Consider the following 9971-nt stretch of genomic DNA (forward strand, 5'->3'; position numbering starts at 1 on the left):
AAACGTACGATCTGACGTCTGTCGTGACATTTCCATAGCACGGTGTGTGTGAAAATTGCGAATGGACGGTTCTACGTAAAGTTTATAAAATTCTTTATTTCCTATGTGTCCTTCCTTATAATAATACGTTAAAAGGCATATAACACAATTAGAAGATGCCGATAGAGAATATCGGTAATACCTAATCGTTAAAACAAATTTTGCCTAACTTTTAGAACCTGATTTAAGGGCGCGTACGACGAATAGCGGAACACGTCGTCCACCGTCAGGTTGCACCGCAGTATCACCACGCCGGACGGGTTCACCTTGACCTTGATCTTGGTCTGCGGCGTCAGTACGCCGTAATCCACGTCCTCGTACAAATCCTGAAAAGCATGACGATAGATTGCGATAGACCGTGACGTTCTTACCGGGCCCGCCAAGACTAATAATATATTTCTCCCAGCTTTCTCGGCGGGACAGTTCACGCGCTAATACGAACCTCCACGCGGTATCCACCAGGATATTGCAGACCCAGTTCCTTCAGCGTGACCGACACGTCCGACGGCGTGCCGTCCGTTCGCCTGTTGACGAACGCGATCGCGTACGAGTAGTAGTTTTGGTAAACGGGAGTGATGGGCCTCGCCCAGATCTCGATACCCTTGTGCTACAATTGCGAATCACCGACGGATTACACACAGCGCGAGATGCGATGACCTCAAGCGCACGATTACCATATAATACAACATGTCAGAACCCGCGCCCGTATCAATAATATCGCGTCCCGGCAAGCGTGTCGCATCGTTGATATTACGGCCCCGATGGGCCGAGCAATCGTGATTGCGCATCACTCACTTTGTATATCCGTCGACCCTGAATACCCAGCGGATCTTGGTCCACGGCGATGATCTTCTTGTTCTGCAGGATGGCCTTGTACTCCGGCCTGATCGTCCTGAGATCGACGGACATGAGCAACGGCGCAGCTAGTATGGCCCAGAGTGCCATTTGCGTCTTGCTCTGCTCATAACTCAGCCCGAAGTTACCGATGATCAACATGTCCGGATCGTTCCAGTGTCCGGGTCCGGCGTTCGGCACGATTCCATCCTGATTGTTACCGTAGTAGTCAATGATGCTCTCCACGCTGGACCAGGAGTCCTGGATGTCATCGAAGTTTCGCCAGAGATTGCAGTGTTCTATTATCGCGGTGTAATTCGGCTGCAAGATTAAAGGAACGTGAGAATTGCTACCAGAGGGATACGCATGCGAGGAAATTACATGGACACTCACCTGCATACCGGCGTAAATTTGATAGACCGGCCAACTGCAGGAATACACCATTGACTTTCCAGTTCGATTCAGGTGGAAGCCAAACTCGGGATATCCTTTGAAACAAGAATGCCATACTTTCAGATGCCGGCGGATCAATCGGTCAAAGAGAGAGTAAAACTCATTGATTATACACATAACTGTACCTCTGTCCATATCGCTAGGATGTGAATAGCAACCGTCTAATTTCACATAGTCCACGTCCCAAGATGCAAATGTAGCGGCATCAGTCTCTAAGTAACCCAGTACACCTGGGTAGCCGGCGCAAGTGTAATTACCATAATCCTCATAGATGCCAAACTTTAGGCCTTTTGAGTGCACCTGGATAGAAGTTTCTCTTATGAAGTGTTACGCAATTTTAGGGAAAACATAGATAATAACAGAGTCTGGCAAACAGATTGAGTATAGAACACAATGAACTCGAGCACTCAGCACTTTCCAAAAGAAAGGACCGGTGAAAACGGGTATTTCGGGGGCAAATAACACTGAATTACATAATCCGCCAGGCTTTTCATGCCATATGGGAATCGCTGTCTGTCTGGCACAAGCTGTCCATTAAAGTCTCTGTCCTTCTCCAACCAACAGTCGTCCACATTAATATACTCATATCCCACTGCCGCGTATCCCTCAGCCACCACTATGTCGGCCATGGTCCTGAAGAGCTGATCGCTACAACAGGGCACAGAAAAACCAAGCACTGTGTAAACTCTCAGGTGTAACACTCACACTTGACAGCCTATAATCCACACGCAGTATCCAGACTGCTCTCACCTTATGCAGTTGTCCGGGTCATTCTTGCAGTCGGTGTTACACCTGAATCGTTCCCACGCCAACCAGCCCATAGGGGGTGTCCTGGCCAGGCCATTCTCCAACGTCGAGGTCAAGCTGGCGAGAGACAGGAGGGCACAAAAGGTCCACAGGTTGCGCGGCATTCTGCGGGTTTAGGACTGTCAATGAGTCGGACGCGACGAGGCTACCAGGCCGGCAGCATAGTCCGGAGCGTGCGGAGCGGAGCGAGATATTCCCCGTGACAGGACGGCCGAGGGGGAGGAGGTCATCAGGAGAGCGATATCAGGAGGAGTGACGCGAACGTGGACGCGTAATGACGAGGCGCGCCTAACGTACTGATCTGATATAAGAGGCAGCCGCGTTCGCTCGCCCGCTCGCCGCCGCGCCGAGTACTTTCACTCAATGCCCCATTTCATTTTTACGCGCGATCACCGTCGCTGACTCGCGACGTAGCACGCCGCGCGCGCGGACAACGACGTCGTGACGTGGGTCCCTCACGTGGGACTCCCTCGACGAGCGAGTCGGCTCAGTTTACACGGCAGCTTATTCGGCAACGCACCTTGACAGACACCACGTAGTCCACTTTCGCATGAGAGCAGCGTAAAACCGATTTGACAACATCCGATATTGTAACTACTGGCGCACACGCTCGTAACATAACCGTGTGCAACGAGCAGTTATAACATCCGGAATTATCAAATCGGCTTTGCGCTAGTCACGTAGACATAGGGTAATTCCGCGATACGGCTGGCTGATAAACCAATTTAGGCTGTCATGTAAACATACACAGCCAAAATGGAGCGCGCAAGCGCAAAATGGAAAATTCGCTCAGCAGCGCCCTCTGATCTCTTTTCTCACTTACTCTGTGCCTCTCTCTCTTTTTCGAAAATTTCGCGGGATCTCGTGATCGTGATCGTGAATTTTTTTTTATTTACGTATGATATTAGCCACGAAAAAATTGTAATACTTTTTTCTGGCGAGTTTCGCAACGCATCTCGTGTCCGATAAAAAGAGTGTATCTCCTGAGAATAATTAAGAAACAGATTCTCCTGTTGGACACGGGACAAGATTAGAAACTTATAGGATAAGTGTTGCAACCTTTTTGCAACTGGCCATACGTCACTTTGGCTATGTTCCAAAATTTAGCTGCCAGCGCTGAAAATCTATAGTTTGTATTACGTGTACTAAATAAATTTTCAATATTGGCAGTGAATATTGGAACGCAGCCTTTATATTTATATTTATTATGAGTATACTTATGAGTTCCTATGTTACTATGAGTTCTTATCTCCAACTTACATATTTATTCGAATCCATTTCAACAGAAGTCGGCAAGAGTAAAAGATGAGAATTTATTGCGGGTGAAGACTCTTTTTTTTTCCTTGTAGCACATGTTATGACCACACCATTCACGCGAGCGCAAGAGCTTCCATCTCTTATGTAAATCATACTTTGCACATCATAATATCCACGGTCATCTTTCGAATCACTTTTATATTTCAAAACACGTTTATGTTTCGAGTTACGTTTACATTTCCGTACCCCGTCCGATCTTATGCTTACTTATATTTGCTGTTCATACTTCGGTGAGTTCGACTTGGATGTTTTTTGACATTGATGATCTCGATGGCCTATGACTTCGAAGAATATGCATTCGACGATCATGAATTCGGCAATGAACTCAATCCATACGAACTTACTAGGTGTCCGTGTCTGTCATGATAATTTCTTGATATATAATTTAGAATTAGAACTTGATAATAAAATTTGTATTATGTGCGTGTGTATGTAACATTTTGAAACACTGAGCAAAGCATCGGTTGCGTTCGGCAGAACGCGTTTATTTTACAATTTGGAAATTTTTTGTGTACTGAGATTGGATTATTCCTATAGATCTGAGAGAATAGTCCAATCTCAGCTCAAGGAATTTCCAACTGTTTCAAAATAAATATTCTGCTGAACGTGGTCATTATAATAATAATATTTAAAGAATAATATTTTTAAATCGGTAAGCGTATATGAGAGAGAGAGAGAGAGAGAAAGAGAGAGAAAGTAAGAGGCAAGATCAGAGGGCGTTAACGTACTACGAGCTTCGTCATATCGCGCTTGCGCGCTCCGTCTCGACCAGGCAATCGAGGAAGTCTCTCTATCGTATATACCGTGCTATTAAAGTAGATGCAAATTGTATTTTTTCTGAAGGTCGTTGGAAGATATTTAACAAAGATTATTGGCCGTCCTTCGCATTTTAAAAGAATACTCCAAGGTTCGTCGTTTGAACGTAGATAAACAGGTAAGGTATAAAACGTAGATAAATAGGTAAGTAATAAACGTTGAGATCGAAGTCGAGATTTCAGATCTATCGTGTGAAAACAAATTTCGCACGGGGACGCATGAACATTAACCTTTCCTCTTTTTGTCCCCATGTGTTCGATCTCTCGTCACCGCTTGAATCTATACTCTACTGGTTTGATTGACGCCGACTCTCGGATCGCTGCTAATAAAAACGAAAGCATCCCAGGAGGAATAAGTGGTGGAAGGGCGGAGACGTGACGTACGTTGAGAGAGCGAGAAGAGACGATCGAGACGGCGAGAGATCGCAGAGGAGCGATTTGGAGAGAGGAAAGGAGACGGTTGGAAATCTCGTGGGTGGGAGACACACGAACATCGTGAATTCGCGAGCGAGCTATTGCACAGGGCGCCTCAAAAGTCGCTAGCTTTTCTCTGTGCATTTAAATCATCAGAGGATTCGAGAGTCCTGGTATATCCATATTATTCTTAACATTGCTATATCACCACTACTTTTACCCGAGCGCGATGTTGCTAAATTATTATTATTACCACCACCACGACAGTTACTACAATATAAATTGTTTCCGCATAGCGCGGGCGACACACCGTGTTGCGCTAGTCGAGAAAGTAGCCAAATAGATGCGAACCGGTTCGCATGTTTCTTCTTGCAGGTCGCTACACCGTAAATCAAGAAAAGAGGAGGAACATGAGGGGAGGAGTAGAGAAGGGAGAAGAAAGAGAGAGAAGCGCAGAAGAGAAAGAACAGAATGTGTCGGTACCTTTGCTGAAAAAGAAGGCCAACTGCGCCGTGGGCACCGTGATACGTCGTCGACGGCGTTTCACATTGACATGAAAACAGCCACTGGCGGGGCATTCTTTTATTTACGTAACCGTCTCCCTATCGCGGAAGAAATCTCACCGGGAGAGAAGATCGATCGATCGTATCTGCGCGTACTTGATCGTTGAACGCCGCTTACGCTTCGCGCGAACGTGGAATCACGCGAACGAGGGTTGGGAGTCACGAATACGTAGATTTAATTGTAAGCCCGCCACAACTCGTCGAGTGAATTGCATATTATTAGCGGTGAACTAATATTCGGCTGCTATACCTGGAAATTGTCGGCGCATTTGGGCACAATGTAGCTCGAAGCCCTTGTATCTCGGAACTTTTTCGCCGCGTATCAAACGGGAGAAAAACAACAAATCTGACGATATCGATGTTTATTTACACTCATCTCCGATAATTGTTGTATACCGATACCGATATCGCGTGTCGACGATAATATGTAGAAGCATTCTCTCTTTATGTATCTTCAAAACAAACGTAATCACAAGCCGAAAGCTTATTTGTTACCTCACAAATAAACATGATAGACGCAAATGGCGTGTGTATCTTATCAATCGTGCTAAATTAAATTAACGTTCATCAGTTTCATCGGCAATCAATTATCTTTGGTAAAAATAACCTGTACGAAAAGAAAAAAAATACACGCGCTAATCTTGTCTCTCCCTCGCATTTCTTCGCGAAGAAAGACAAGCGGGAGCGATCAACTTCTCGCCTTCTAATTTCCCCCTCTCGCATCGCTCGCTTAGAATGGAGAGTCTGATTTCTTACACGTTTGCATCTCTCTCTCTCTCCCGGTCGTCTCGGTTCTACTCTCTATTTCAGAAGGGAAAAAAATTCGAGAAAAATAGGAAAAAAGGACACGATCAGCCGTAATGACACCGAATTAGCCGCGTCCTAATCGCGAGAGCGTATTAGAAAGAGCGCGCGCGCGTGTGGTCGGAGTCGCGCTGGGTCGAGGTCGATATGAAATAATTCCATCGGTTTGCATTCTAAAGTATCGTAACCCTGGCATGATCCACATCCACGCTCCATTCGTCTCGCGGAATTGGCGACTAGTAACCGCACGATATCGCTCGCTAACTTCGCACGCTCGCTCGCGATTTGCATCCGATATCGTTTATACGCGCGTTTCCGCAGGAGAAATCGACCGATAAAATACAGGTAGTGAATCGACTCGAACGACTCGTTCCTCGTCGTCAACGAGCTCTGTCAGCGGCGCACGGGGAAAAAAAATTTGATGGAATTTGTTAGACGGTGAACACAAAAACCAAAGCGCGTTTTGGCCGGAGATAACGGAATTTCTGGCTGTTGTGACCCAAATTCGGTTATAACCAGAAATTCCGTTTCCTTCATTCAAAACTTGTCTGATTCGTCCAATAAATTCGACCAAATTTTTTTTGGTGTATATTGAAAGAAATTATCCTTCGGCCTCAACTATATTCTTTTTATGGTTTTAACTATAAAAATAACAGCCGCAATATGCATATAAGGTTATTATCATTCTGACATATTGTAGTAATTTAAGGTGAAAGCTTTTGTTTTACTAGAAAAATGATTCTTCTGACTAATTTTTTCACTACAATATTTATAATTACAAATACCAAATATTTTCCTCTCAATTATTATGTTTTCTAATTTTTCGAAATCTTCCGGGTTCCTCAAAAGATCAAGAAGGGATTTCGAGGATAGGTCAGAAATCGCTTGGATGGATGCTGGAAACCGCACTCGATCTTCTTTTTTGTTTCTTTTTATCGTAGACAATAGAAACTGTATGTGTGGATTAAACAATGTGCGCGCCGCGCGTGCGGATAATAGACCTCACGCACTGTTGAACAATTAATGCGATCAATCCCTGTGCGTAGTGTCGAAAAAAACGAAAGAAATAATGACATACGTACCTTGCTTTTCTGCCAGATGAATCCCGTACGAGTATGTTGTGAGCTCTCCGTACTAACGCTTTATATACTTAACTTACGAAGTGCCCTCGATTAATATAAATACAGAGAGGGATGTGTTTGTCAAGTTTTTTCGTTTCGGTAACTTGACACAGACGTTGTCTATCAGATAGTCCGTATCTCCGTCGATAGTGTTTGCGTTTCGGTGTGTGTGTGTCAGCATGTTTCTTTTTTTTTTCTATTAGCGCGTAAATACGCCAGATGACCGTGCCGTTATAAACGGAGCGCAGCATGACGAATTTCGTTGAGCTGGTCGCGCCGTTTAAGATTTAATACATTGTACACGTCAATGCGAATGTTGCGAAGCGACGCCCCCGCGAATTTCGGGTGAGCGATATGAAACATGTTCTGGGTATCAATAGAACACCCGCGGATCCCACGCATGACACGGTTTGACTTGGCACCGTCTCAACGCGTTGCACGCAATTTTGCATCGTGCCGCGGGTTTTATTTTCGACCTCTCCAGCGTGAAGCCAAAGCGAGATCGCTTTCGTACCCATAAATGGCGATTGCTGAAGAATGGAAAGAAATCGCCGGGTCGTTCTCGGCGGAAATTTTACCATTGGACGAGGAGAAAGAGAGAGAGAAAGAAAGAGATATTAACGCCGTTATTTTTCGGATGGATAGAACTTTATTTAGAATTATACGAGCAACAGTTATTTTTTAGACACATACCTCTATCTTCAGAAACAGCTTGACACAATTGTGCAAAGATAGAGATAAACAATGATAACGCGTTTCGCTCTCGATTATAAAAATCAATTTATCACTCAATCAGCAACGATCAATGTCACCGAGTACATTGAACTAACGACAGATGTATCTTTCCTAATTTTTCCAGAAGGATAACGTTTCATTCGTTCACGAGAGAGATATCCTTCGAGAAACATTGAATGAGACGGGGCGGATCAATAAATAGCAAACTATTTATCGTTTAATTACAAAAGTAAAGTATACATGTGCATTTGTGTACATAAAAAAAAGTACGCGATTTAGCTCTAAGGGATGGAGAGGAGGAAAGGGGTGAGGTGGAGTAAAGGGAGAAAAAGAGGGGGAGAGAGAGAGAGTACGCGTTGAACTTCGGATTTACTTTCCAAGCAGGATTTTACGGGTCGCGCCGAGACTTTGACCGGCTTGAGTCGCACCCTTGTTGGAGCCCGCCTGCAGACCGATCACCGACTCGCCAGCTCGCAATTGTTCCTCAGTGAATTCACGTTTGCATTCTTCTGACGGTTTAGGTCCCAGGTAAGGGCCAGGCCATTCGGCATGCTTGTAGGTCTGAACGAACAAAGACGATGACAATTAACTTTCCTGACATTATTATCGTCGCTTTTTTCTACAAAGTTGTGCAACAAAAAAGAAACGAACGAATAAAAACGAGAGAGTGAAACTGTTGCAGAAGCCAATAATAACGAAGTAAAAGGGACAATGAGAGCAAGAATCGCGGGTGTCAGCGCGCGTCTACCAACAACAAGATCCAACGATCACATACCGGTAAAATATTAAATGTACATAACGATCCACTGGATTTTCGCGTTATTTTATCTAGGTGAATACATTAAAAAGTAATATATTAACAAGGTGAATATGTTCATTTAGCATATACTTTTTAACATGTTCCCCTGTTAAAGTAACAAAAATTTCAGCGGACGGTTATTTACATCAAATTTTTTAGTATGCAAAACGTGAACCTTTCGATCCATTTCGGATCTTCCGACGCGACTGAACGTTCCGAGCCCTTATTGGTCCTTTTCTCCGAGAGCAAGTTTTTACTTATCCATCATTTAATAATTACAGGCGGGAGATAAAATAAGAGCACGTACCGTTCTGCCGAGGGCGAACAGCGTCGTCACTACTTGTGCGATGTCTTTCTTCTCCCACAAGTCCACCGTCTGGAAGACATCGACGTCGTCCACCCCGTAGTCCTTTAGAGCTTTTTGGAACCTGCAGCATGCCGTCCAATGTAGCCGAGGTACCACTTCAATACTACATGAACTTCATCGCGGGCCGCTACTCACATATTGATATTCTCCATCATCTTGAACTGTCCTCCGCTGGTGTTGATTTTCGGCACCGATCCGGGCGAGATCTTGTTCATGAGATGACACAGCACCTGGCCGTCCTTAATCACATCTTCGAAGGTCTCGCCGGGCGGGAACTTCTTGCCGATGATCGATTCGATCCATTCCTGCGCCTCCTTCTCTTGCTCCGGGTTGCGCTTGCCCGCGATCTGCGAAGAGAAACGCCGCTTTAAAATTCCCGCTAGGATTCTAATCGTCGCGATCGAATTTCGAGTTCGGAGACGAGAATCGGAGGGCCACGGGGTGATCTCGTGGATGCCGAGTCTCGGGGCGGAGGGGGTCGTCCGGTGCGACTCGCGGAGTATCCCGAAACGCCCGGGGAGTTTCTCTAACGACAACGTTCTCTCTTTCTCGAAGTGCGCATTTCTATGTCAAAAGCGAGGAGATTTCTTTTCTCGGCGGGAGGATCCAGGCAACGCGTGGAACTCGGAAAATCACAATGTTCGACGCGCGTGACCGTAAACGGTTCGGAACGGTCGCACCGAGACGCGCGGTTACACTGCCGAAATATATACCTTAGCGCGCACTTGACGTTCCAGAGCCATCCTTATGATATTTTTGAAAAGACTGAAGTGCTGCGGCTTCTGGTCGCAGCTTTTTATACGCTCCACGCGGACCACGCAACCACCGTGGCCAAGTCGGGGGAGAGATCCGTCCAACAACGTAAGAGGGTACAGGGTGTTCCGAGAAGCAGCCCGACCGGAT

The 9971-nt window shown here is 45.5% G+C and overlaps 2 protein-coding genes and 1 long non-coding RNA gene across 3 annotated transcripts; 1 reads left to right on the top strand and 2 right to left on the bottom strand.

The window, feature by feature from the left end:
* Positions 1–76: 76 nt before the first annotated feature.
* Positions 77–2893, bottom strand: LOC106748903 (alpha-N-acetylgalactosaminidase). The gene is made up of 8 exons (XM_014627826.1): positions 2654–2893; positions 2077–2238; positions 1800–1974; positions 1452–1626; positions 1267–1361; positions 835–1194; positions 482–646; positions 77–365 (listed from the first exon to the last, which is right to left on the bottom strand). The coding sequence occupies exons 1-8, from the start codon at positions 2713–2715 to the stop codon at positions 189–191; spliced, it is 1371 nt and encodes a 456-aa protein (XP_014483312.1). The 5' UTR covers positions 2716–2893; the 3' UTR covers positions 77–188.
* Positions 2894–3077: 184 nt separating this feature from the next.
* Positions 3078–5712, top strand: LOC106748907. The gene is made up of 3 exons (XR_001374796.1): positions 3078–4384; positions 4605–4852; positions 5055–5712. It is a non-coding gene; the product is annotated as an uncharacterized LOC106748907 (long non-coding RNA).
* Positions 5713–7796: 2084 nt separating this feature from the next.
* On the bottom strand, positions 7797–9892 carry LOC106748905 (muscle-specific protein 20). Its single transcript, XM_014627828.1, has 4 exons — positions 9782–9892; positions 9204–9415; positions 9009–9129; positions 7797–8463 (listed from the first exon to the last, which is right to left on the bottom strand). The coding sequence occupies exons 1-4, from the start codon at positions 9809–9811 to the stop codon at positions 8272–8274; spliced, it is 555 nt and encodes a 184-aa protein (XP_014483314.1). The 5' UTR covers positions 9812–9892; the 3' UTR covers positions 7797–8271.
* Positions 9893–9971: the final 79 nt, after the last annotated feature.

This window comes from Dinoponera quadriceps, unplaced genomic scaffold, assembly GCF_001313825.1.
Source record: "Dinoponera quadriceps isolate SergipeBrazil2010 unplaced genomic scaffold, ASM131382v1 scaffold3271, whole genome shotgun sequence".
In the NCBI taxonomy this organism is placed as follows: Eukaryota; Metazoa; Arthropoda; class Insecta; order Hymenoptera; family Formicidae; genus Dinoponera; species Dinoponera quadriceps.

What these genes read in the sequence shown, in the direction of transcription:
- LOC106748903 (XM_014627826.1), bottom strand. Translation starts at nt 2,715, where the DNA reads ATGTTGTCAAATCGGTTTTACGCTGCTCTCATGCGAAAGTGGACTACG. An exon ending in ACTACGTGGTGTCTGTCAAG is followed by an intron (nt 2,239 to 2,653) that starts GTGCGTTGCCGA and finishes CTAAACCCGCAG; the next exon opens with AATGCCGCGCAACCTGTGGA. An exon ending in TGAAAAGCCTGGCGGATTAT is followed by an intron (nt 1,627 to 1,799) that starts GTAATTCAGTGT and finishes ACTTCTATCCAG; the next exon opens with GTGCACTCAAAAGGCCTAAA.
- LOC106748905 (XM_014627828.1), bottom strand. Translation starts at nt 9,811, where the DNA reads ATGGCTCTGGAACGTCAAGTGCGCGCTAAG. An exon ending in ATGATGGAGAATATCAATAT is followed by an intron (nt 9,130 to 9,203) that starts GTGAGTAGCGGC and finishes GGCATGCTGCAG; the next exon opens with GTTCCAAAAAGCTCTAAAGG. An exon ending in TGTTCGCCCTCGGCAGAACG is followed by an intron (nt 8,464 to 9,008) that starts GTACGTGCTCTT and finishes TTGTTCGTTCAG; the next exon opens with ACCTACAAGCATGCCGAATG.